The following is a 27,406-nucleotide window of genomic DNA, read 5'->3' as shown; positions in this document are numbered from 1 at the left end:
GTGATCCAATATCCCTGTTTATAAAATCTGATACTGAAAAACTGAGTACCCGGCTCACTTACTATCAATTTGGGTGTCACGTTCTAAAATGTCCATACTCTTTTTAAATTTATTCTTTATTTCCCTCTATCTTTCCTCTTTCCATTTCAGCGTGTTACAACGTATTCAGCACTTTGCGTGCGTTTTTGGGACCAAAACTTTGTTTCTATTATGCGTTTCATTCGTGCCGACTGCCATTACAAAAATTGCACTAAATCAACTCATGAAGAAAAGAGCAAGTCAGCAAGTAATAATCATCGCTTTAAATGATGAGTGGCCGGCCTATAAGAGGAACAGTACAGTATATATCTGGTTGTTAAATGTAGCTTTAATGGTTACGGCTGAAGAATTTAGCGCCAAGGTTGAGCTGCGCAGCAATTGATCTTTCGGCTGTGTCTTGTTAGGCCCGCTTCATACGTCCAACTTTACATGAGCCGAACTTAATCATTTGGTTCGGCGAATGTAAAGATCGACGTATGAATCAGTTAGGATCGACAGATTTGTATTTGGGTCGACCCGCCGTTCTATTCGACTGCGCCAGTCGAATAGAACGGCAAACGTTCGACTTCGATTCAGGCGTCGAACTTTTTCATGTGCCGAACCAAATGCATACGTTACGTATAATTTATATAAATTATATCTATCCCAGAGGTCTGCGCGTTCCAACGACTTGGCATGCACAAAAGACCTCATTCTGAACAAGATGGCGGGAAAAGAGGAATATGCTTGTTCTTCTTGTTTCCAAACAACTAAATATACTTGTCTGAGATGCGAAAGATTTAAAAAAATAATCTATTCTTGATGTGCACACGTACACGCACTTCAAACCGACAGAAACTTTCCAATACAGGCTATATCAAAAGCGAAGCCTCAAGACTTCTCAGAACAAAATCTTCAAAAACAACATTTGAAGAAAATATTACTCTTTTCAAACAGAGATTACGCTACAGAGGTTACCTCGATAACCTTATAGCACTAAAAAACAAAAAAAAAACGCGCAAAAACATTTTGCCATTTGTTAGCGAATATCGCCCTTCTGTGCCTAACCTAAAACCATTCAAATGAGTTAATGGCACTTGATAGAAAATCAGCCTCTGCTAAGACAGATCTACAAAGACCCTTCCCTACTTTCGTACAGAAAAGGGAGATCTTTGAAAGACGTACTCGTAAGAGCAAATTAGCTTTGAAGGTCATATTCTTCCTATCTCGACCAATAGGAGTCGTGTTTGGCCTGTCTTCATTATTTTACCAAACAAGCTCTTCCAGGTCAGAATTTATCTTTCCCGCAATTTTGAATCTTTGAAAGAGCCGCTGAACACAAAAATCTATTTTCTCACTTTCGCTTTAATTAAGTTCGACTTCAGTTAGGTTGGAGGTCTGAATCAACTGCTTAACTTAATTATTTGGGTCGACCTTAATAGGTATTAGGTTTGGCTCATGTAAAGTTCGACGTATGAATCGGGCCTTACGAAACAAAAAAGGCAAAAAAGAGGCATAAGGCTGATAAAATAATGGCCAAGATCCAACTTCTTGAACTGCCTCCTGTGGAGAATTGAGAAAAACCATTAGACATTTCATTGTTTTTTCAAAATAAGATTCTTTAATCTGACTATTCTGAATCAGCAGAATTTGTTGCTCAAATGTAAAACAACGGTGCCAACTGATTCTTGCGTACAGCGGAGAAAAGGCAGAAGCAAGGACAAAAAAACACAAAGTTGTTTTTCCAGTATGAAACACAAACCTTCGTTGGAGGCGAAAATACAAACCCTTAACAAAAGGTCTGTATTTCAAGCCGAAATATCAGTTACAGAGTATCTTTTTTTTCAGATCATTTCGTCCTCGGTGTTTTCTCTATCGAAAGGATGATCGAGGGTCAAGCTTTTTTTCATATGTATGCACTTCAACTTCCCATGACGCCTAGCGAATTTCAAAACACGTCCCAGTTGATTTCGTAATTTTTCTTTTGAGAAATGAAAGAGCTCTATTCTGGAGCTTTTAAATAACAGATCTTTTTCCAAAGTAAGTTGTACCTAAAATCCGATTTTAAAAACCAATAAGACGGAAAAGCTGCCTCGTCTTACACTTTGCCAAGGTCCTCATGTTTGATACCCTGCGTGCAGACGTCTCCTATTTCCTTGCCACATGTTTTGAGGGAGAAAAATACACTTTTGAAATGACACTTTACTTCGTTAAAATTTGTGATAATTTCATAATTCGCGGTAAAAACACTGACCTGAGTAGACCTGGTCCATAACTGGGTGATTTGGCTGAGTTGAAGTGGTTATAATATCCCTTGGAACCTCTAAGAGTAGAAAACATAAGTCGTATAAGACATTTATATCTTTTAATGGATCTATATATGAACATTTCTTTTGAATTTGCTAAAGAATTGCTTTGCACTTCAAGCAAGATAGTTTTGAACTGATATCTGCTCCTTCAGTAAAGGCACTTGCTTATTAAGGCTACTGGCTCATTTAGTGTGTACTTCCCGTTGAGTAACACATTTGATGATGAGTCACCGAGTCAGTCAATCATTCAGCCAGTCAGCCAACCGACTGATTCACCGACTCACCGAACAAACAACTAACTGTTGCCTAAAATGAAAAAGAGTTTCTCACCAATTTCCTGAGGATACACATATAACTCAATGGATGCTGCGGTGTTTTCCCATTCACAGAACATGTGACAGCTGTAGGTCCCCTCGTCATTATCCGTAACGTTCAGAATGGTGAGAATGAAAGCATATTTACATCTGCTGTGATCTTGTTTTAATTCCGTTTTATACTTCTCAGTTGATTTCAATGGCAGTGATTTGTTATTTAAATACCATCTTAGATAGCACTCCTCCTCATAATCCAATTCTGAGGTAACCAAGCACTTTAGGGTGCTGTTGGTAAAGACTATCGCATGAGTCTCTCTAGACTCAGTCACTGGGCTGTCATCAAATGGACCTGTGTTAGGAACAATTTCAATTATTAACGTTTTGAGTTAGAGAAAGGCATATCTTAAATATACACAAAAACAATAAAAAGAAATGAAAAGTGCGCTGTATCGAGCTGGACCTCTGTAATAACTTAACGCATAATTAAGCCGTGTTAATGGGTCAATCATTATTGTTCTGTCTCGATTTAAATAATCGTGCCCTATCGATAGAGCCATACATATCTAACACTTTCACCCAGAAAGGAGGTTAAAGGGTTAGTAACTTAAGTATATTTTCTTAACAATAAGCTATCCTTAGTCCAACTATTGCCATTTGTCAAGAAACGCAGGACACGTCCAAACTTAGGAGGGCTTCGTTAATCTGGCCTCGTGGCTCAAAAAATTCAAAGGCGTACACAGCCTTTCGACTATGTGTCCATGACAAATAGCCCTTTGCAAACTTTATGTTAATTTTGAGACTTTTAACGAGAAATGTATCCTTTTCACGGAAGTAAACAACTACTGGACTCCAGAATAGCATTCCCTTGCACGAGTTAAACTGCTTCAGATTTTATTTATAGAAGGAAATAAATCAGATGACTTACATACAGGCTTTGGAATATGTGTCCTTTTCCATCAGTCATTTTAATTTCGAGACTCTTAAAGAGCAATGCGTCACGCTCACGAAAGTATACTTCCACTGGACTCGGCAGAACGGTATTCTCTTGACGAACCAAACTACATAAAATTTTATTTATGAAAGGAAACAAATCAGATGACTTACATTCATACATCACTTCAAACTTGGCGGAATGTTTACTCGACCATCCATTGAAGATATTTTCAGCACTGCAGTTGTAATATCCTTCGTACTCCTCGCGGCCTGGTGCTGGAAAATGAAGCATAGTTTCTAAAGTAGCCTGATCACATTGAGACCGGCCGGGCTTTTCCATGTGGTAAAAACCTTGAGATCCATTGATCATTTGTTTGCCATCCTTGTACCAAATTACACGAGGGAGAGGCCATCCAATGAAAGAGCACTTCAAAGAGACGTCTTGACTGTTTTGGGAGATATACATTGGGGAAGTCGATCTGAAAGTTCGCTGGAGTGTATCTACGAGAAGAAGCAGATTATAGGTGTAGTCGATTGACCATATTCCAGAACATTAGAATACATAACAAATTAAAGAAGGACATGAAAATTAATGAAATGACAAAGATTGATAATTTTGTGTTTTAAAATAGCAAAGGCATGGTTCCATAAATTAAGGAAGTTTTGCAGTCGTTTGTATGAAGACGAGCAAATAAAACTTGTCCTTTTCAATATCGTGTCGCTATATTAAAAGACAAGACTTTCAAGACTTGGCCTTTTTAGTAATTTTAAGATGCTCTTTCCAGCAACCTGTATGAGTGGTTTGTGTTACGTGGCCTACATAAAAATTTTAAATTACCGTGATAAGGGAGAAAAGCTCTTTAAGATCCTTGGTAACTGATGCGTCTTAACTTATCAGGCTGTGATACGATATCACAAAAAAGCTAATTTGAATATTGTCTTTTTTCCTTAAAATAATTAATGGAATGCGTCCTAAGTTACTTTTTATAAAGGGGGTTAGTCCTCGTACTAACAAATGTGAAACCAAGAGCCACGAGACCATATCTTGGGCGCCGCCGGTCTGATTAGTTATTGCAAAAACGTTTCGCGGCCTGTGGAAGCGCGACGGCGCAGTAAATTGTGACAGACAACGACCAGAAGAGGCTGGGCAGAGGGTGTGAAAGAACGTCTCTCTCTCTTCTTTATCATTTGCTCACATCGCAATTTTCTTCATATTGCGCCGCTCCCCACTATCTGAACGCATGGAAGAGGTTACTCTTCAGCCGGTTGTGTAAATGGGTACCAGTAAGGTACTGCTTTGGGTAACCTTGTGACACTGGTTAGCCATCCCGTCCAGCTAGGGAGGAGTCAGTAGCAATATTCTGAGACTTATTAAGTTTCTTCATGCCAACGAAATCGGCTCGGTTTTTGAAGCTGATAAAATAATAAAGAACAAGTAATAGTCTGGTTCCCTACAAACCGCTCAGGCTCTCCAACCGGTGATGCCTATCGCAACTTGTCTAATCATTTTTGACAACTATCTTGACTGTGGAAATATTAACAGGAAGTCATCCAGTAAAACAAACATCCCGTCGGTTCGCGACGTTTTCGAAGTTTTATGGAACATTTCTATAGCAAAGAACTGTGGCAAGATTTCGTCACCGCTACTGTTGCTATTTTGCAGATGATGGCCACTGTTTGGTTAATAAGATGCAGGATAAAAGTATTTAAGAACTCTTAATTAAAGTACGGGCTGAACGAAAATCTTTTCATAGCTGATATTTTTTTAGTTGTTGTTATTTGATATGTATTTTTACAGCAAACTAGGGAGGAGATACTTACGTGTGAAGTATATACGGGTTGTTGAATCCGCTTGCTTTATAGTCAGTCCGTAGTTTGGTTTAAGTGTTATTATGGTTATTATGCATATATTAATTTTCTGACTCAAGTTCTTATTCATGGCTGTTGTTTGCTTTATGCGTTGCAGTATGAAAGAAGAAAAACGTAATGTATGGGCTGACCAGAAATCTTGCCATAGCGTCTATTTTTGACGCTATTGTTATTTTACGAGTGCTATTTTTGCGGCAAACTAGAGAGGAGATTAACTTACGTGTGAAGTATATACGGGTTATTGAATTCCCTTTCTTTAAAATCAAACCATATTTGGGCTTAATCGCTTTATTCACTTGTTCCCATGTCTTGCCAAGTGATGTTTCGTTATTTCTGATCGAGCAGTTGAGAGTCACGTTGGTGTCTGGTTTTACTGTCCTCTGATTGGAGTATTGGTAATCACAAGGAGCAGCTTTTATTTCACAGCCCAGGCTTCCTGCGGATGAGGCATCTGAGACAAAAAAGAAAAAACTTGTTGGCAACATTTCATCACTTATAAAGACTAAGTCCAAAAATAGCAGCCCTAAAAATAGTGTTGCCGCTGAATGCAGTATTAGTAATTATAGGTTATAGAAAATACAAGACCTCAGTTTCAGAGTAAATTTACGAGTTATGATCTCCAACAGGACTTGACTTCCTGGTTAAATGACAACATGACAAGCTTCAATAAAACAGTTTAGATTTTAAACGAATTTTAGCCGTCTTTTAGAAAAAGGATTTTCAGAAAAAAAATTGGAGGGATGCACCTGTGTCAGAAATCGTCCAGTCGTGTCTTGGACATTCCATACATTTCCCTGTATTTTTCCCGCAAACTATTTTTAGTAGCAGTTCACGGCTGGTTCGCTATACAGACAAATGCATGGAAGGTTCAAAAGACGACTGGGCGCTTTTTGGCAGAGCTACATCCCTCCAATTTTTTGTTAAAATCCTTTTCCTAGTGCCAATAGTTTCCAATTCATGAATGTTTCAGAAGCGATGTACTATGAAAATTATTTGACATCAGATTTCCATACAAACACTGTTATTTCAGACGCCTTGCCTACTCGTCAAAATGGCGTCGAAAACCGTCATAAGGCCTATTAAATAATACGACCTTCGAGTCCCAGAGTAAAATTCGCGAGTACTCTTTGTATAATTTTGTCTCCACAATGCCAGAAACAAACTCTTTGGCCCACATTTGATACTTCTTCTATATTTCTCCCCTTTGGTGAAAGATGATACACAAGTATGAAACCCACAGAAACAAATTAGTAGGCGTTCCCCTTACTCGCTGACTGGTGATAAGTGCGAGCGCGTGTTGAAGGAACTGTGTTACCAGCTCACGTGCGATGACTGTCCAGCCCCCAGCAATGTGGTTATGCCTACCACTAACAGATAAACCTTTGACAATCATCACCAAACGTACATTCTGGCAGTTTCGACCCTTCTTTCAAATCACAACTCGTGCACTTTGTTTTCAGGCGATAATATTGAGTTTACTGGCCTCTGAGCGCTTTTTTTTTTTTTTTTTTTGCAATAAAATTTAAAACCTTGATATTTTTGCAGTTTTCAGTTAGAAGAAGCGCGCGTACGCTTGATTTCCGTGAAGATACCCGCGAAACCTATCAGTAACCTTACGTCGTATCCTTGGTACTCTTTATGAACAATAGTCTATATCGAATTCGTCCACTATAATAAGCTGTTGTGAAGAAACAATACTTAAGAGTGTATCTTAATTTAAGAAGGCTTCGTGCATCTGACCCCACATAATGAGATACGTTTCTTTCTTGGTTCATACCTCGTTTTCAAGGACATTTGATCGAATATTTCAGTTTGCTGAAGCTGAAAGATAATTCTTTACTCATGAAAGCTTTATTCAGATGAATGAGTAGTATTGGACATACCTCGCCTTCTGATAGCACATTTGTAACAGAACTATACAAAAACAGTTCAATCTTGCATGCAAACAATGTCTTAAATGGTGAAAAGAAATTAATTTCGTATAACGTGCTAATAACCACGAGAGAGGGACTTTTACTTAATGGCTGCTGTGTGTGTTATTTGATCACCTCCAATCTAAAATTTCTGGACCCGCCAATGTTGGTGGATATATAAAGAGCCATTATATTGCCTAGAGGTGATATTGGTTTCGGACATTTTCGAACATGAGGTTTACAAAAGTGATCGTGTGCGTTGTGAACCTAAACTATTGTTTAAATTACAATTACCTAAGATTACAAAGTATTGACCATGTTACCCTTGATAAGGTTTAGATAGTAGAAACTCACCAGCTTTCCCTTGCATTTGACCCTGGAGGCTTGAGATAAAAACAATAATATTTATCACGGCCGCGAAAACTTTCAGCACCATGTCTGAAATTCACTGTTTGCACAATGACCAAGCCCTGGTCTGCGTATTTATATTTATATTCAATGGCAGTCCTAAATCAGGGTCCTGATGAAGTAGTGTCGAAACTAAACACGCGAAAACGAAGACCGAAACATGTCACCAGCCAGACAGGCCGAGTTTTAGTCGCCAACAAAAACGTCACTTGAAAATATAACTTTATTTCATTTGTGCTACTTCACAATTATTTCAATTTGTTCAACTTCTACAGAAACGGCCAATTACCCAGGAACCAAATTGGTAGGCGCGGCGTTCAAATTCAGAAATAGTATGAAAAATTCACTGTCGTGAGTTCACGTTCTCCACAAAACCTTGAATTTGGTCATTTCACGCTCGATGACAAAGAAATGTACCAAATTTAAAACGCACATACAGAGCGATTGCTTTTGTTCATTAAACCTGTATTGTTTTGCGACGATGCTGTCACCGACTTTTTTTTTTGCATTAATGTTCCATAGCTCTAATGCACTCACAAGCAATTCTGTAATCTGATTGGCTGTTAAAATCACTAGAAATAGATGGCACGTGTTCGCATCGCTTTCGGGGAATTCTTCTCGACTGAACCTCCATATCACTCGGAGGCCATGTTGAGTCTTGGGACGTTTTAGCACGGCAAACCTCGCACTGAATTCACGTCTGGGAGTGGCTTGCCGTGCGAAAACAAAGCTTTTATTATCCTGAAAATCAACAATGCCGCCGAGTGATAAGGATCTATTGCCAATTATTAAATTCTCAGCCTCGGATAATGCATTTCTAACGTTCTGATTATATTGGTTCACTAAATCCCGGTTATCAGCTCATATACCGTAGTTTGACCTTATATGGAAAGCGATTGCCCCATCCCGGGGTATCCAATCGATGGAAACCGATGATCGGAAATTCAATCGATCAATCGATATCAATCGATAAAATTAGTTAATTGGTATCGATTGGTATCGGCCAATCGATGACCAATCGATAACCATACAAAAACAATTCATCGATTGCTATCGATTGGCTCAGCAATCTCGAACAGACGCTACGCACGCTACCTGTCCGATCATCCACCATTTTTAGGAAGCCCTAGGGACGAAATTGGTTAAACAAATTCCGACCCAGTCATCTCAAGGGAAAGAATATACCCCGTTGCACGGGTACTCGAATTACCCACTTGCCCGTCATTGCCTTTCCGTGTCATAATGTCTACGCAAGACGTCCGGGTAGAGGCTTTACTGAATATAAGGTGCATCGTCAAAGGCTATTATCTTTGCCGTTTTGAGGTGAACGTCGGTGAAGTGTTCACTGTAAACAAGAAGAGGGGAGAACGCGGAAACGCGTTTAAAGTTTTGAACCATCGTGGACAGCTCGGCCACCTACAGCCCGAGCTTGTGGATCCTCTTTGGCCACTACATGCAGATATTTCTGTGTTAGTGAATTTTTTTATTTTTTATTAAAACTATAACAAGCAATCCGGGCAAACAAATATGAAATTATTCGAAACACATACATTGTTATTTCGGTGTACTGTTCTCATAAAATGGTTGGGGTCGGACGTTAACGTTAAAGAGAAAGAAGTGAGTATTGTTCTCCTGTTAACATTAAAATGAAATGTGTTCACAATTACTGCGTACAAAGTTATGCTTTTTATGCGTCGATTCCGGTTCCGTCAATCTGCAACCGATCGATACCAGTTTATCTATCGATTAGTATTGATAATCGATACCAATCGATAACCACACGAATCTTCGCCATCGATCGGTCATCGATTATCAATATCAATCGATTAATTGATATCGATTGGTATTGATTGATATCGATTGTCATCGATTATCGATTCCATCGATTGGATACCCCGGGCCCCATGTGTCGTTAAGCTATTTTTTTTTTTTCGGCGGGAAGCGAAAGTTTCTTCGGAAAAATGGAGAGAAAAAAAGAAAAGAAAGAGATATCAGACAATGCCATCTCAATACAACAACAGTAAAAGTCGCAAAGTTCGGTATGACACTATTTAATGGTACGTATCTCCGAAGTTTCCTTTAAAATCAGAAAAATTGCACGACTTTACGATTCAGATCACATAACAACAACAACAACAACAATAACAACCAGTTAACTTCAAAAATTTCAGGATGGCTTGCAAATCCTGGCGTTAAGAGGATAAAACAAATCGAAGAAATTTCTCAAGAAGAGCTTAATGCCTGCCTTTATGTTTCTACGCATTTACGAGGACTTCAGTTACAAAAGTTCATCTATGAAATCCGTACGAGCGGCGTCAATAATGTTCGTTTCCGTCGCTCGGCACTACTCAGCGGAACATTCGCACAAATGTGCACAGCTCTTACGCTTCTCGATAAGCTTGAGGTTTAAAAACTTGCACTGAATGCTTGTCTCAGTGAGGTTGTACCTCGTACACTTGGACTTGCGTTAAGTGTTTTAAAACGTCTGCGACGAATTCGGTTCAACATAAAAAAAAGCCGTCCTTGATCCCTTCCTTCGCTCGGCACCACACAGCAAAGCATTTGCTGAAATGTGCACAACTATTACGCTTCTCGATGAGCTGAAACTTTAAAAGCACTTGAATGCTTGTATCAGAAAGGTTGTAACTCGTACACTTGAACGTTTCTTGAATTTGAGATATTTGGCTGTGTCCGATCTACTTTTTCTTTCAACTCCGTTCGCAAAGAGCTGCGAGTGTCATGTGATCATTACGTTGTCGCTTTGGTCGTAAGTTGCCTCAACATCCGGTAGCTTTAATTTGAAAGAAATTTTTACTTCAAATAGAATTCAGTAAACTTCAACAGCAATATGCAAACGCGGAGAATTTAATAAAAAAATTATTCCATTCGCGCTTGTTGGATATGTGATTGGCTATTTACCATCTCATATTCAATTCGCGCTCATTGCATAATTGTTAAAGAGAGAGTGGGTTGTTGTTGTTTTTTTTTTTTATAAGTTTTGCTGATCGACTTGTCAATCCAACAAGAAAACTTTTTACGTAGGCTGGGTTAATATCACCCAATATGTCTTCCGTTCCCTCAAATTCACTGGATCTCGTGTTTACAATACCTTACTTAATTATATGGCGACCTCATTTTCCTCTCTTAAGAACTCAGGGGTAAACAACTAGAACATTTAGCAAAATACTTCAAACGTTGTCTACTGCGTTCCCAGATTGTTTTCTGCCCTTTAAAAGACACATTTGTGTGAACTAATACAGATCGGATCTGTTCGGAAGTTTAGCTGAAAATTTAATACAAGAAAGTCTTAGGTGAACGGAATTTTATTCTCGAATTTACTAGCTGTTTTTGGTTTTACAAAATGCTGGCTGACCTTTTTTCCTATTTTTAAGGACATGTTGGCCCCTTCGAAAACGAAAGAAATTAGTTTCCCGATGTTACGAAATTTTTTAAGCTGACATCTTGCCGAAGAAACTCTGGTGCAGATTTTCTTAAGGGCTAAATCCGAATTTCTAAGGCGATTTAAGGTTACCCTATACCTTCACAGGTGTCTCGCGTTTAAGGACGGTACCTACTAATATCGAAGTATTTTTGTGCGGTTTATGACTATGCGGAAAAGGCAGATCTTAGAAAGGTCCATTGGAATTCAAAACGAAAATTGGGGGTAGCCACGCATTTTTCAGAGATAAGTAGACAATAATATCTCTAAAAAGCGCCAGAATATGAAGCCATGTATAGGATTTTTTCCTAAATTGAAGCTTAGTTATCTCTGAAAAATGCATGGTTACCCCCAATTTTCTTTCGAGATACCAAAAGCGTTTGCTAAGTTCTGCTTTCTCCGCATAGTTTTAAACGTCGCAAAAATATTCCTGTTTTAGCAGGCACCACCAATAGGAAAGCCGAGTACCTCGAGATGCGCAGTCCATATGCGCAGTAACAATAGTAGGCACCGTCCTTAAGCGAAGTAGCGCGTCCAGTTTAAACTGTAGATACCTAAACCCCGTCGAGTCTATTACCTTGCCAGATGGGAGAGAGATACGGGAAGTGGAAGAGGGAGGACGCTATAAATACCTCGGGATCTTAGAAATGGATAGGGTTATGCATGAAGTGATGACGAAATCCCTTTGTAAGGAGTATTTCAGGAGAACGAGGAAGCTGCTACAGTTAATCAGTGGGATCAACACTTGGGCAGTATCTCTTCTTAGATACTCGACATAGACTGCATTTTGTTGAAAGATCTTGATCGGAGAACCACAATATCATGCCCTTCATCCGAGAGATAGCGTTGCAAGATTACACTTTCAAAGAAAGCAAGGTGGGCGGGGTTTGATTTCTGTGGAAGACTGTGTTGACCTGGCTAGCTAGAATTGGTTTAGACCACTACATCCCTGAGAGTGAAGGGCGACTGCTTGCAGCAGCAATAGACGATTCCGAAGGAGTCATGGAAAGGAGTAACCAGTTTAAAAAGAGAAGAAGGGAAGAGAAGCTTGCTGAATAATGAAAAAAAGTAGCTGCACGGCCAAGTTCTAGTTAAAGAGGAGATTCTGCAAAGGTGATGTCAGCACTCGAATCACTTTAAGGTGGAAAAATTACTTTATCAACTCTGTTTATGAAACCAAATGTTCACTATTAAAAGTAACTACAAGCAACCAGTGGGTATCTATTTTTTTTTTAATGATGCTAACTTTATTACCTAAGATATGAACGATATACATAGGCTTGGGAAACATTCTCAAGAAGAAAATGATAACTCTTTTTAGCTTTAGGCAAAACTTGCAATGCACTGATTTGTGCTATCAAGGTTCGTGCTATCAAGTTCTACAGCTCTCTGAACTCTAATATGGTCAGTGGAAATTCTATTATTCAAAGAAAACGTATTTTTATCTGTAGAAGCTAGTTTTTTTTTTCTTCATCCTTTTTTTAATATGTCTGCAGCTTAAAGTACTTGTATAGTTATATCGGCGAAGCTAAGTAGCTCAGAAGCAGTAGAGTTTCTTTAAGCTTACTCACCACTGTTATAAAATACGTTTGTAATAATCGTTTACCGTCCAGGTGAAGTATGTGGCTCATACAAGTTAGCAAGTGAGTAAATAAATAAATTAACAAATAAATAACTAAATAAATAAAATAATAAATAAATAAATAAATAAATGAAGGAAGGAAGGCAATACGGTCACGGGCCTACAATACTGATTAACTCAAATTGTTGTAGTGTCCCCGCTAAGCCTAGAAAAGGTCCAGAAATAAATAAATGAATAAATATAGAACTGAGCGTTTAAAGGGAAGCTTTTTTCCCTAGTACTATTCTAGTGGCAAACGTAACAACTTCTAAAAGTTGAATATTATTCTTAGTTGACGATTTTTTCTTAGGTTTAGTATGATTTTTTAAGAATGTTTTTTATTAATTATACCAGGTTTTACTCTTTCTAATTACGTTATTGTAAACTCCATGTGATGATTAAACATTATTATTAATATTATTATTATTATTATTATTATTATTATTATTATTCCCTTTTTTTAAGATTTTTAACTCTGTATATATTATCGATTGATTTTTAATAAGAATAGCATTGTAGCTTTATGAGAAAAAAAATCGGTATGAAAGTTGTCTCTTTTTCATCAAAATGAATTGTAAATAGTTTTAATAGTTCTTTTTTTCTACTTTTAACTTGTGAATAGCAATTTGCTTGAAATATGTTAAGAAAGAGTTCTCATTATTTTTATTATTATTATTATTATTATTATTATTATTATTATTATTATTATTATTATTATTATTATTATTATACATAAATAAATACCTAAATAATAATTAATAAAGGATTAGACATACCCACAGAGACAAAGGCAACAAATTACTACATTCTTTCTCAACAAATTTCTTCCGATTCTAAGAAGAACAAGCTTTATCTAATATGTTGAGTTTCCCGTTGTTAATTTTGTTTATTCGAAATTTACACGGAATTTCAGGTGTTGTCATAAAAAAAAAACTGAATTTACCGCCCGGTAGGGGTACTTCATATAGTGGGACAATGGGAGGCCTTTTCCATCTTCGTACTTTACTGAAAGGATTGCGAAATACAAATTTTAAACAAGTAAATTTAATTTATACACGATTATATTTAAGGCTAGACGCTTGGGGGGCAGTGTAATCAAAGAAACATTTATAACATTACAGAAACTCTTTAAAAATCTCAACTGGCAGGGAGGCTTACCAGTTGGCCATTTACAAAGCGTGGCCGAGGATTTACACAAGGGACTAGCCCGGAACAAATCTAGCCAGTGGTTACAGAGGGCACTTGAACCTGGAGTCTCCAGATTACGAGTCCGCGCCTCTAACCACTCGACCACGTCGCCCCTGTGAAATACTTGGAATAGTCATAAAATTGACAATGATTTAAAATGATCGCAATAAAATCCAAGTATTAGAAAATGGGGCAAAAACATGGCGCCTTATGATATTCTTCTGGGTTTGGCTTATCTCTCAGGTATCAGAAAAATTACACGTTTTTTGTTTTATGCTTGTGAAAGGGAGACCAGAGGTCTCTTTCTTGAAAGTTCCGGTAACTTACCGAACCCGATAAGTATATTTTAAAATGTTTTCTCGTCCATAACAGTGATTACAGACATGGTACTTGGCCAATGTTTTCATGGAATTATAAAGCTAACAAAAATTGACTTCTGTTAAGAAACATTTGTCACTTAAGACTCTGACGTTGACTGAGAGATATTGCATGATTTAATTGTGTTCCATCTTTGATAATCAGATGACGGTCTTCAGTGTCGAGATGACCATAATTATCCAGATGGATTGGCTCTCTTGGTTTGTATTGAGGATCTTTTTCTTCGTAAACGACAGTTTATTCAATCTTGTTTCCGTTTTTATCTAGGATATGGTTGTCATTTTCGTCCTGAACAAATGGCATTATATTATTAGGCCATACACCTTATTCCAAAATGGCGGCTGCCGCAGACGATCTGGGTCGAGTAGCACGAGGCCACGAACTGGGCCACGATTCAATGTTTACATGTTTACATGTGGTAGTATAGTCCGAAATATGCCTCAAAACTGTTGTGTTCCCGGGTGTAAGAAAAAAGTTTACGAAGAGGATGGCATTAAAATTTCTTTCCATAAGTTCCCTGAAGACAGAGAACTGTTCAGGAAATGGATAATTGCCATACGAAGAGATGTTGGCAAAGAGTTCAGAGTGACCGATTGCTCAAGACGCTTTAAGTCGAGTGATTATCTCATATCACTTACAGGCCGTAAAAAAAGCTTAAAACCGACAGCAGTGCCGTCTATATTATTTTGGAAGCAAGGCTTTCCGGTAAAGAGGAAGTCCTCGGAGAAAAGAAGTCCTGTAAAGCGAAAAATCGTGGCGAAGGGATCGGAAACAAGTACTGCGAACGCGGCAAAAAAAAACAGCTTCAAGAAGAAAAGGAGAAAACAAATGCTCTGGTAATTCAGCTGAATGAAATGAAACAACAACTTGTCAATTTGAAAACACGGTGCGACAATTTTGAGAAGAAAACTTTCACTTTAAATCGGTTTAAGAATGATAAGTCTATGGGATTTTACACTGGATCCGCCGATGGCGAAATATTTGATGCGTTGTACAATTTTTTTTACAGTGACTCTGGTGAGGATGGCGAAAATATTCTGAGTTAAGATTCTGGTTGAGATGTCGCGCAGACTCTTGCAAAGGAATGTCAACAAAGGCACAGCTCGTAAAAAGGTAATCAGAGATGATCGCTGTGTTCGTTATATACAGAATCAGGATTTGATTTTTGTTTCCAGGGTGGAGGAATATGTAATTGCATTTACCGCGTTCGCAGTTTTTGTTTCCGACCCCTTCGCCACGATTTTTCGTTCTACAGGACTTCTTTTCTCCGAGGACTTCCTCTTTACCGGAAAGCCTTGCTTCCAAAAAAATATAGACCGCACTGCTGTCGGTTTTAAGCTTTTTTTTTCGGCCTGTAAGTGATGTGAGATAATCACTCGATTTAAAGCGTCTTGGGCAAACCCTCGTATGATCGGTCACTCTAAACTCTTTGCCAGCATCTCTTCGTATGGCAACTATCCATTTCCTGAACAGTTCTCTGTCTTCAGGGAACTTGTGGAAAGATATTTTAACGCCATCCTCTTCGTAAACTTTTTTCTTACACCCGGGAACACAACAGTTTTGAGGCATATTTCGGACTATACTACCACATGTAAACATGTAAACATTGAATCGTGGCCCTCGATGCCTCGCTCTCGTGCTACTCGACCCAGATCGTCTGAGACAGCCGCCATTTTGGAATAAGGTGTACTCTAATTTGAAATACTATTTCGAATTTCATGTTATTCCCGTTTTGAAGAGCTATTTGTTGGATGTTTGGATATAAAGTATCGATTTTAAGTATTACATTGTGATTGGGATTATATGTTAAATTATAACGTGCCGTATATAACACAATATTGTCTCATACGCGTGAGAAAAAATAACGAAAAGAAGCCTTTGTTTAGTTAGATAAATCCTTTGATATGCAAAATGTGAAACTGTTTAATATTTAAACAGTTCCAATCAGCCAAACGGCTGTAAGATGCATAATACAATTTCTGATTGGGTGCTATAGATAAACAGCTTTTGACTCATCGTTTCACGTGATTTTTCTCAAGGTCAGCCTCACTTTCAAAAGTTAATTTTTATGCAAGACACGTCTTATGATAATCACCTAACCTTAAAACAAGTGATGACTCATTTCTCAGGGGGTTTCCCGCCGAGAAATGCCATGTTATGGTGATTTTCCTGTCTCAAAATAATGTGAATCGGAAAATATTATTTGACCTTGGAAAATTTTATGGCAAAATTATTAGCGTAATTTCTCGGCAAAAATTAGCAACAATAAATACACTGTCAAAATAACCATCAAAGGATACCTTTAAAGCGGTGACTCCATCGTCGCTTCTCCAGAGCCATATGATGATAATTTCATGGAATAATTACACGGAAACGCTTATGATTTGGAAAAATCATTGACGCAATTTCTTTAATACGCGATTAAATGCAATGTTTTCATCTTTCGCGGCGTTATGGTGGCTGTATTTTGGTTCCAAAACGGCTCTGAAATACAGCACAATTTTTGCGCTGATAATCCATTTTTCGCAAATGCAATGTTTTCACCATTTGTGGCGTTATGATGGCTATATTATGGTCTAAAAACGGCTCAAAAATACAACGCAATTTCGTTTTTTTCAAAATTTGGAAAATGCGCTGATCCAGTTTCGCTTTGCGGATGCAATACTTTTGCCATTTGTGGGCTTGTGGTGGCTATATTATGGCTCGAAAATCAAAAAGGCGCTGATCCCCTCATATACTATACTACTATCTTGTATGCAAACGATGCCTTAAATGGTGAAAAGAAATTAATTTTGTATAACGTGCTAATAACCATGAGAGGGACTTTTACTCAGAGGCTACCGTGTGTGATATTTGAACACCTCCAATCGAAAATTTCTGGACCCGCCAATGTTGGTGGATATATAAATGGCTTGTTTGAGAGCCATTATATTTCCTAGAGGTGATATTGGTGTCGGACATTTTCGAACATGAGGTTTACAAAAGTGATCGTGTGCGCTGTGAACCTAAACTATTGTTTAAATCACAGTTACCTATGATTACAAAGTATTGACCATGTTACCCTTAATAAGGTTTAGATAGTAGAAACTCACCAGCTTTCCCTTGTATTTGGCCTTCGAGGCTTGAGAGAAAAACAATAATATTTGTCACGGTCGCGAGAACTTTCAGCACCATATCTGAAATTCACTGTTTGCACAATGACCAAGCCCTGGTCTGCGTATTTATATTTATATTCAATGGCAGTCCTAAATCAGGGTCCTAATGAAGTAGTGTCGAAACTAAACACGCGAAAACAAAGACCGAAACATGTCACCAGCCAGACAGGGGGAGTTTTAGTCGCCAACGAAAACGTCACTTGAAAATTTAACTTTATTTCATTTGCATGTGTCACTTCACAATTATTTTAATTTGTTCAACTTCTACAGAAAAAGCCAATCACCTAGGAACCAAATTGGTAGGCGCGGCGTTCAAATTCAGAAATAGTATGAAAAATTCAATGTCGTGTGTTCACGTTCTCAACCTTGAATTTGGTCATTTCACGCTCGATGGCAAAGAAATGTACCAAATTTAAAACGCACATGCAGAGCGATTGCTTTTCCTCATTAAACCTGTATTGTTTTGCGACGTTGTCGACTTTTTTTGCATAAATGTTACCTAGCTCTGATGCAATTACTCACAAGCAATTCCGTAATCTGATTGGCTGTTAAAATCACTAGAAATAGATAGCACGTGTTCGCATCGCTTTCGGGGAATTCTTCGCGACTGAACCTCCATAGACCTTTATCACTCGGAGGCCATGTGGAGTCTTAGGAGAACATTAAAAGCTTCGTTTTAGCACGGCAAGCCTCGCACTGAATTAGCGTCTGGGAGAGGCTTGCCGTGCGAAAACAATATTCTCCTGAGAATAAACAAGACCGCCGAGTGATAAGGGTCTATTGCCAATTATTAAATTCTCAGCCTCGGATAATGCATTTCTAACGTTCTGATTGGTTCACTAAATCCCGGTTATCAGCTCATATACCGTAGTTTGACCTTATATGTAAAATGATTGCCCCAGCGATCGGCGGGAAGCGAAAGTTTCTTCGGAAAAATGGAGGAAAAAAAGAAAAGAAAAGAAAGAAATACCAGACAAGCCATCTCAATATAACAACAATAAAAGCCACAAAGTTCGGTATGACACTATTTAATGGTACATATCTCCGAAGTTTCCTTTAAAATCAGAAAAATTGCATGATTTTACGATTTAGATCACATAACAACAACAACAACAACAATAACAACCGGTTACCTTAAAAAAATTTTAAGGATGGCTTGCAAATCCTGGCGTTATAAGGATAAAACCGATCGAAGAAATTTCTCAAGAAGAGCTTAATGCCTGCCTTTATGTTTCTACGCATTTACGAGGACTTCAGTTACAAAAGTTCATCTATGAAATCCGTACGAGCAGCGGCGATAATGTTCGTTTCCGTCGCTCGGCACCACTCAGCAAAACATTCGCACAAATGTGCAGAGCTCTTACGCTTCTCGATAAGCTTGAGGTTTAAAAACTTGCACTGAATGCTTGTCTCAGTGAGATTGGGCCTTGTACACTTAGACTTGCCTTAAGTGTTTTAAAACGTCTGCGACGAATTCAGTTCAGCATAAAAAAAGCCGTCCTTGATCCCTTCCTTCGCTCGGCACCACACAGCAAAGCATTTGCTGAAATGTGCACAACTATTACGCTTCTCGATGAGCTGGAACTTCAAAAGCACTTGAATGCTTGTCTCAAAAAGGTTGTAACTCGTACACTTGAACGTTTCTTGAATTTGAGATATCCGGCTGTGTCCGATCTACTTCGCTTTCGAGTTTTTCATTCAAATCACATGCATGCATGTGATCATTAAGTTGTCGCTTTGGTCGGAAGTTGCCTCAGCATCCGGTCGTTTTAATTTGAAAGAAATGTTTACTTAAAATAAAATTCAGTAAAATTCAACAGCAATACCCAAATGCGGAGAATATAATAAAACAATTATTCCATTCGCGCTTGGTACCATCTCATATCTAACGCGCGCTCATGGAATAATTGTTAAAGAGAGAGTGGGTTGTTGTTGCTGTTGTTGTTGTTGTTGTTGTTGTTGTTGTTGTTGTTGCTGCTGTTGTTGTTGTTTTGTAAGTTTTGCAGATCGACTCGTCAATCCAACAAGAAAAATGTTACGTAGGCTCTCGGTTAATATCACCCAATATGTCTTCCGTTCCCTCAAATTCACTGGTTCTCGTGTTTACAATACCTTACTTACAAGTGTTAATATGACGACCTCACTTTCCTCTCTTAAGAACTCAGGGGCAAACAACTAGAACATTTAGCAAAATACTTCAAACGTTGTCTACTGGGTTCCCAGATTGTTTTCTGCCCTTTAAAAGCCCTTTAGAAGACACATTTATGTCAACTAATAGAGATAGGATCTGTTCGGAAGCTTTAGCTGAAAATTTAAAACAAGAAAGTCTTAGGTGAACGGAATTTTATTCTCGAATTTACTAGCTGGTTTTGGTTTTACAAAATGCTGGCTGACCCTTTTACCCATTTTTAACGACATGTTGGCCCCTTCGAAAACAAAAGAAATTAGTTTCCTAATGTTACGAATTGCATTTTGACGAAGAAACTCTTGTGCAGATTTTCTTAAGGACTAAATCCGAATTTCTGAGGCAATTTAAGGCCCTTCGAACAGATATCCACCGAAATGATGCGTCGAGTACCCAAGAGAACTCCGTGCTTGACAGTCATATATACTAATTATTGTACTCTTTTTATCGCAATCAATCATGAATTTGCGGCTAACTGATGTGATACAGTCTTGACGGATAAAATTAAAACCATTGTAAGGCCTCAGAAAAATACTGAAATCTCAGATAAATTGTTGACAAAATCAAGTACCTAAAATTCGGGAAAACAATGTCGACAAAGAAGGGGACTGGACAAGCCATAAAAATTCAGGCCTAAGAGGGGTTATAAGTCGAGAGAAAATTGAACGGGTTCTTGTATCATTTCAGCCAGCAGTATATAATATAGACAATTCAGAGGTAAGATTTTCGCGTTTAGGATAAACGGGATTGCGTGGTCACGTCTATCAGCAAAATGCATAAAACGTAGGGCACGCTTTTGTAAAATTAGAAGTTTAATTAATTGGGTTTTCTCGCTTGTCCCCACGCAACTAGTCCATAACGCAAATAGGGAGCAATAATTGAATTATAAATGCTAATGAGAGTATGAAAAGGAACGAAATGCTTAAGTTTTGAGTTACACAATCAACAAGCGTATCAACTTTCAGTTTAAAACACTCTGTCAGGTGATATTCACTCTTAATTAAAGAACAATTAAGTCATCATGTTAAACTTCCGATCAACTTTAAATAACAAATCAGGAAACAAATTAGCAGAAAAAAGAAAAGCAGAATAGTATAGGTTTTGTTTATACACTTTTAACGTTTAAGCCCGACATTACTAATCACTTGACTGAGAAAGTCGGCGTCATTTCGCTCATTTGCCAGTAACTAACTAACTAACTAACTAACTAATTAACTAACAACAACATCTCTCAGTCGACAAATCAACAAAGAGCTGAATATGCAACTAGTGTAATGAGAAAATGGCCCATCTTGTAAGTGCATGCCTTAAACTAGTGCAGAAAGAGTACAACAGAAGACATCAATGATAATGTGGTAAGAGCAATGCACTGGAAATTGGCAGGAAAGCTCGGGTTCGATTGAAAAGAGGAGTGATATCAACAACTGAAATAAGGCTTAGAAGCTGGTGTGGGACTCAAGCATCCGGACTGATAACAAAATTAAGGCAAGAAGGACAGATTTGGTAGTCATCAATAAGAATGATAGGAGCTGGCAAATGATAGATATGGGATTCCCTGAAGATTCGAGAGTAGAAGTGAAACAAGACAATTAAGTGGAAAATACCAAGATTTTGGAAGAATGTGGGCCGGCCGAAGGCAAAAGTGATACCTGTAGTAGTAGGTGCATGGGGAACCATTCCACTGAAGAAGGTTCAAAGAAAACCTGAATGCCATCGGAGTGAACACGCCAATTAGGCTACTTCAAAACTCTCATTCAATGACATGGCATGGATATTTGAATTGATAAATGGACATGAAAACAGAGAACGTAACATCTGTCGAGTCTATTACCTTGCCAGATGGGAGCGAGATCCGGGCATTGGAAGAGGGAGGAAGCTATAAATACCTCGGGATCTTAGTAATGGATAGGATTATGCATGTGATGACGAAATCCCTTTGCAAGGAGTATTTCAGGAGAACGAGGAAGCTGCTACAGTCAATCAGTGGGATTAACACTCGGGTAGTATCTCTGCTTAGATACTCGACATGGACTGCATTTTGTTGAAAGATCTTGATCGTAGAACCAGAATATCATGCCCTTTATCCGAGAGATAACGTTGCATAGTTATACTTGCCAAGAAAGCAAGGTGGACGGGGTTTGATTTCTGGAGAAGACTGTGTTGACGTGGCTACAACAACAACAACAATCTTTATTCGTGCCCAGAAATTATACAGTGTAACATTAATACAAGAAAGAAAAATTACTAAAGAAGAGGGCACAGCCACTTAGAAATAGCAGGCTAATCGAGCTAAGTGGCTGGGCCAAGCGGAAAAATTTGCAAATACCCTACATTAAAATAGAACTAAGGACACGATTTACCATTCACACACACACACGCACACACACAAATAACAATAAACAAGGGGAAGTGCACACGCAAAAACTGGAAAATAAAGTACATCAATGAGCCAGTCAGTAGTTGGAGATAAGCGAAGTTAGCAGTTGGAGATAATGAGCCAGTCAGTAGTTGGCTAGTACTGCTTTAAACCACTACACCCCTGAGAGTGAAGAGCGACTGCTTGCAGCAGCAATAGACGATTGCGAAGGAGTCATGGAAAGGAGTAATCAGTTTAAAAAGAGAAGAAGGGAAGAGAGGGCTGCTAAATAATGGAAAAAGTAGCTGCACGGCCAAGTTCTAGTTAAAGCGGAGATTCTGCAAAGGTGATGTCAGCACTCGCATCACTTTACGGTGGACAAATTACCTTATCAACTCTGTTTATGAAACCAAATGTTCACTATTAAAAGTAACCGCAAGCAACCAGTGGGTATCTATTTTTTTTTTAATGATGCTAACTTTATTACCTAAGATATGAACGATATACATAGGCTTAGGAAACATTCTCAAGAAGAAAATGATACCTCTTTTTAGCTTTAGGCAAAACTTGCAATGCACTGATTTGTGCTATCAAGGTTCGTGCTATCAAGTTCTACAGCTCTCTGAACTCTAATATGGTCAGTGGAAATTCTATTATTCAAAGAAAACGTATTTTTATCTGTAGAAGCTATTTTTTTTTTCTTCATCCTTTTTTTAATATGGCTGCAGCTTAAAGTACTTGTATATTTATATCGGCGAAGCTAAGTAGCTCAGAAGCAGTAGAGTTTCTTTAAGCTTACTCACCACTGTTATAAAATACGTTTGCAATAATCGTTTACCGTCCAGGTGAAGTATGTGGCTCATACAAGTTAGCAAGTGAGTAAATAAATAAATAAACAAATAAATAATTAAATAAATAAAATAATAAATAAATAAATAAATAAAGGAAGGAAGGAAGGCAATACGGTCACGGGCCTACAATACTGATTAACTCAAATTGTTGTAGTGTCCCCGCTAAGCCTAGAAAAGGTCCAGAAATAAATAAATGAATAAATATAGAACTGAGCGTTTAAAGCGAAGCTTTTTACCCTAGTACTTTTCTAATGGCAAACGTAACAACTTCTAAAAGTTGAATATTATTCTTAGTTGACGATTTTTTTTTAGGTTTAGTATGATTTTTTATGAATTTTTTTTATTAATTTTACCAGGTTTTACTATTTCTAATTACGTTATTGTAAACTCCATGTGATGATTAAACATTATTATTATTATTATTATTATTATTATTATTATTATTATTATTATTCCCTTTTTTTAAGATTTTTAACTCTGTATATATTATCGATTGCTTTTTAATAAGAATAGCATTGTAACTTTATGAGAAAAAAAATCGGCTTGAAAGTTGTCTCTTTTTCATCAAAATGAATTGTAAATAGTTTTAATAGTTCTTTTTTCTACTTTTAACTTGTGAATAGCAATTTGCTTGAAATATGTTAAGAAAGAGTTCTCATTATTTTTATTATTATTATTATTATTATTATTATTATTATTATTATTATTATTATTATACATAAATAAATACCTAAATAATAATTAATAAAGGATTAGACATACCCATAGAGACAAAGGCAACAAATTACTACACTCTTTCCCAACAAATTTCTTCCGATTCTAAGAAGAACAAGCTTTATCTAATATGTTGAGTTTCCCGTTGTTAATTTTAATTATTCGAATTTTGCACGGAATTTCAGATGTTCTCATAAAAAAACAAAACTGAATTTACCGCCCGGTAGGGGTACTTCATATAGTGGGACAATGGGAGGCCTTTTCCATCTTCGTACTTTACTGAAAGGATTGCGAAATTCAAATTTCAAAAAAGGAAATTTAATTTATACACGATTATATTTAAGGCTAGAAGCTTGTGGGGCAGTGTAATCAAACAAACATTTAAAACAGAACAGAAACTCTTTAAAAATCCCAGCTGGCAGGGAGGCTTACCAGTTGGCCATTTACAAAGCGTGGCCGAGGATTTACGCAAGGGACTAGCCCGGAACAAATCTAGCCAGTGGTTACAGAGGGCACTTGAACCTGGAGTCTCCAGATTACGAGTCCGCGCCTCTAACCACTCGACCACGTCGCCCCTGTGAAATACTTGGAATAGTCATAAAATTGACAATGATTTCAAATGATCGCAATAAAATCCAAGTATTAGAAAATGGGGCAAGAACATGGCGCCTTGTGATATTCTTCTGGTTTTGGCTTATCTCTCAGGTATAAGAAACATTACACGTTTTTTGTTTTATGCTTGTGAAAGGGAAACCAGAGGTCTGTTTCTCGAAAGTTCCGGTAACTTACCGGGCCCAATAAGTATATTTTTAAATGTTTTCTCGTCCATAACACAGTGATTACAGACATGGTACTTGGCCAATGTTTTCATAGAATTATAATGCTAACAAAAATTGACTTCTGTTAAGAAACATTTGTCACTTAAGACTCTGAAGTTGACTGAGAGATATTGCATGATTTAAGGTGGCCGAACACAGTTTGCGCGCGCTTTACACATTCTGTTAGTGGTGCTATTAAGTGCGCGCTAGGGTTGTGGTAAGCAAATACTATCGATCTCTTGATTTTATACTAAATGGATCACAAAGGTAAGTGTAGCTCTTAAAATAACTCAGTTTCTTGTTTGTAAACCCTTCTTCACTTATCGCCGAAAAAAAAAAGTGAGTTCACGAGGAGCTAAGCCTTTTTGTACGCTTTTCATCTTTCCTGAGAAAATCTAATTAAAAGCCACGCATGCACATTTGAGCAAAAAATTGTGATTGGCTGTTTTAATGGATTTGAACTGTTTTCTAAGGAACCGCTCGTTAGAATTTCGTGAAATTTGACAAAACAGTAGTTCTCTAAAAGCGTAACTTGCCTACAAACAAAAAACAAAATCTAACAGAGGGTGTGTTCAAAAAACATTAAAGTGCAAAACCAACATTTACAGGAGATCTCTCTGTTAAAACTACATGAAATCAGCGTCACTATGTCAGTATTTTGTGGGTTTTTCTGGATACAAAAAATGGAAAAAATCTAACGAGTGCATTTTCTAAAAATTATGGAAAACCTTTATTTGTGGACGGGTAATAGCTTGCTGTGTTGCCATGGCAACGGCACCTTGCTCAACGAGAAGTATCAAAATTTATTCCCTCTTAGTTAATTTCGCACCATGCTAATTTCGGGTACTACTAACACCTGTATAATTGAAAACTGTGTTCGGCCACCTTAATTGTGTTCCATCTTTGATAATCAGATGACGGTCTTCAGTGTCGAGATGACCATAATTATCCACATGGATTGGCTCTCTTTGTAAACGACAGTTTATTCAATCTTGCTTCTGTTTTTATCTAGGATATGGTTTTCATTTTCGTCCTGAACAAATGGCATTATATTATTAGGCCATACACCTTATTCCAAAATGGCGGCTGCCGTAGACGGTCTAGGTCGAGTAGCACGAGAGCGACGCATCAAGGGCCACGAACTGGGCCACGATTCAATGTTTACATGTTTACATGTAATAGTATAGTCCGAAATATGCCTCAAAACTGTTGTGTTCCCGGGTGTAAGAAAAAAGTTTACGAAGAGGACGGCATTAAAATTTCTTTCCATAAGTTCCCTGAAGACGGAGAACTGTTCAGGAAATGGATAATTGCCATACGAAGAGATGTTGGCAAAGAGTTCAGAGTGACCGATCATACGAGGGTTTGCTCAAGACGCTTTAAATCGAGTGATTACCTCACATCACTTACAGGCCGTAAGAAAAGCTTAAAACCGACAGCGGTGCGGTCTATATTTTTTTGGAAGCAAGGCTTTCTGGTAAAGACGAAAAGAAGCCTTTGTTTAGTTAGATAAAATCCTTTGATATGCAAAATGTGAAACTGTTTAATATTTAAACAGTTCCAATCAGCCAAACGGCTGTAAGATGCATAATACAATTTCTGATTGGGTGCTATAAATAAACAGCTTTTGACTCATCGTTTCACGTGATTTTTGTCAGCCTCACTTTCAAAAGTTAATTTTTATGCAAGACACGTCTTATGATAATCACCTAACCTTAAAACAAGTGATGACTCATTTTTCAGGGGGTTTCCTGCCGAGAAATGCCATGCTATGGTGATTTTCCTGTTTCAACATGAAATGTGAATCGGAAAATATTATTTGACCTTGGAAAATTTTATGGCAAAATTATTAGCGCAATTTCTCGGCAAAAGTTAGGAACAATAAATACACTGTCAAAATAACCATCAAAGGATACCTTTAAAGCGGTGACTCCATCGTCGCTTCTCCAGAGCCATATGATGATAATTTGATGGAATAATTACACGGAAACGCTTATGATTTGGAAAAATCATTGACGCAATTTCTTTAATACGCGATTAAATGCAATGTTTTCATCTTTCGCGGCGTTATGGTGGCTGTATTTTTGTTCCAAAACGGCTCTGAAATACAGCACAATTTTTGCGCTGATAATCCATTTTTCGCAAATGCAATGTTTTTACCATTTGCGGCGTTATGATGGCTATATTATGGTCTAAAAACGGCTCTAAAATACAACGCAATTTCATTTTTTTCAAAATTTGGAAAATGCGCTGATCCAGTTTCGCTTTGCGGATGCAATACTTTTGCCATTTGTGGGCTTGTGGTGGCTATATTATGGCTCGAAAATCAAAAAGGCGCTGATCCCCTCATATACTATACTACTATCTTGTATGCAAACGATGCCTTAAATGGTGAAAAGAAATTAATTTTGTATAACGTGCTAATAACCATGAGAGGGACTTTTACTTAGAGGCTACCGTGTGTGATATTTGAACACCTCCAATCGAAAATTTCTGGACCCGCCAATGTTGGTGGATATATAAATGGCTTGTTTGAGAGCCATTATATTGCCTGGAGGTGATATTGGTTTCGGACATTTTCGAACATGAGGTTTACAAAAGTAATCGTGTAGGCTGTGAACCTAAACTATTGTTTAAATCACAGTTACCTATAATTACAAAGTATTGACCATGTTACCCTTGATAAGGTTTAGATAGTAAAAACTCACCAGCTTTCCCTTGTATTTGGCCTTTGAGGCTTGAGAGAAAAACAATAATATTTATTACGGCAGCGAAAACTTTCAGCACCATATCTGAAATTCACTGCTTGCACAATAACCAAGCCCTGGTCTTCATATTTATATTTATATTCAATGGGAGTCCTAAATCAGGGTCCTAATGAAGTAGTGTCGAAACTAAACACGCGAAAACAAAGACCGAAACATGTCACCAGCCAGA

The 27,406-nt window shown here is 37.7% G+C and overlaps 1 protein-coding gene across 5 annotated transcripts; it reads right to left on the bottom strand.

The window, feature by feature from the left end:
- Positions 1–91: 91 nt before the first annotated feature.
- On the bottom strand, positions 92–27,406 carry LOC146460374 (neuronal cell adhesion molecule-like). Of its 5 annotated transcripts, none has more exons than XM_085088347.1 (7): positions 27,178–27,248; positions 7,711–9,109; positions 5,664–5,894; positions 3,746–4,075; positions 2,658–2,990; positions 2,273–2,341; positions 92–1,581 (listed from the first exon to the last, which is right to left on the bottom strand). In XM_085088347.1, exons 2-7 carry the CDS (start codon positions 7,790–7,792, stop codon positions 1,505–1,507), a joined length of 1,122 nt encoding a protein of 373 aa, XP_084944473.1. In that variant the 5' UTR covers positions 7,793–9,109; positions 27,178–27,248; the 3' UTR covers positions 92–1,504. The 5 variants fall into 5 exon arrangements, with proteins under 5 accessions (XP_084944473.1, XP_084944474.1, XP_084944475.1 ...); XM_085088348.1 differs by lacking the exon at positions 27,178–27,248 and adding an exon at positions 17,483–17,609; XM_085088349.1 differs by lacking the exon at positions 7,711–9,109 and having other exon boundaries at positions 27,178–27,406.

The sequence above is a fragment of the Pavona decussata genome, unplaced genomic scaffold (assembly GCF_977016875.1).
Source record: "Pavona decussata unplaced genomic scaffold, jaPavDecu1.1 SCAFFOLD_214, whole genome shotgun sequence".
In the NCBI taxonomy this organism is placed as follows: Eukaryota; Metazoa; Cnidaria; class Anthozoa; order Scleractinia; family Agariciidae; genus Pavona; species Pavona decussata.
Note: the sequence above shows the minus strand (reverse complement) of the source record. Positions and strands in the feature narration are given on the sequence as shown.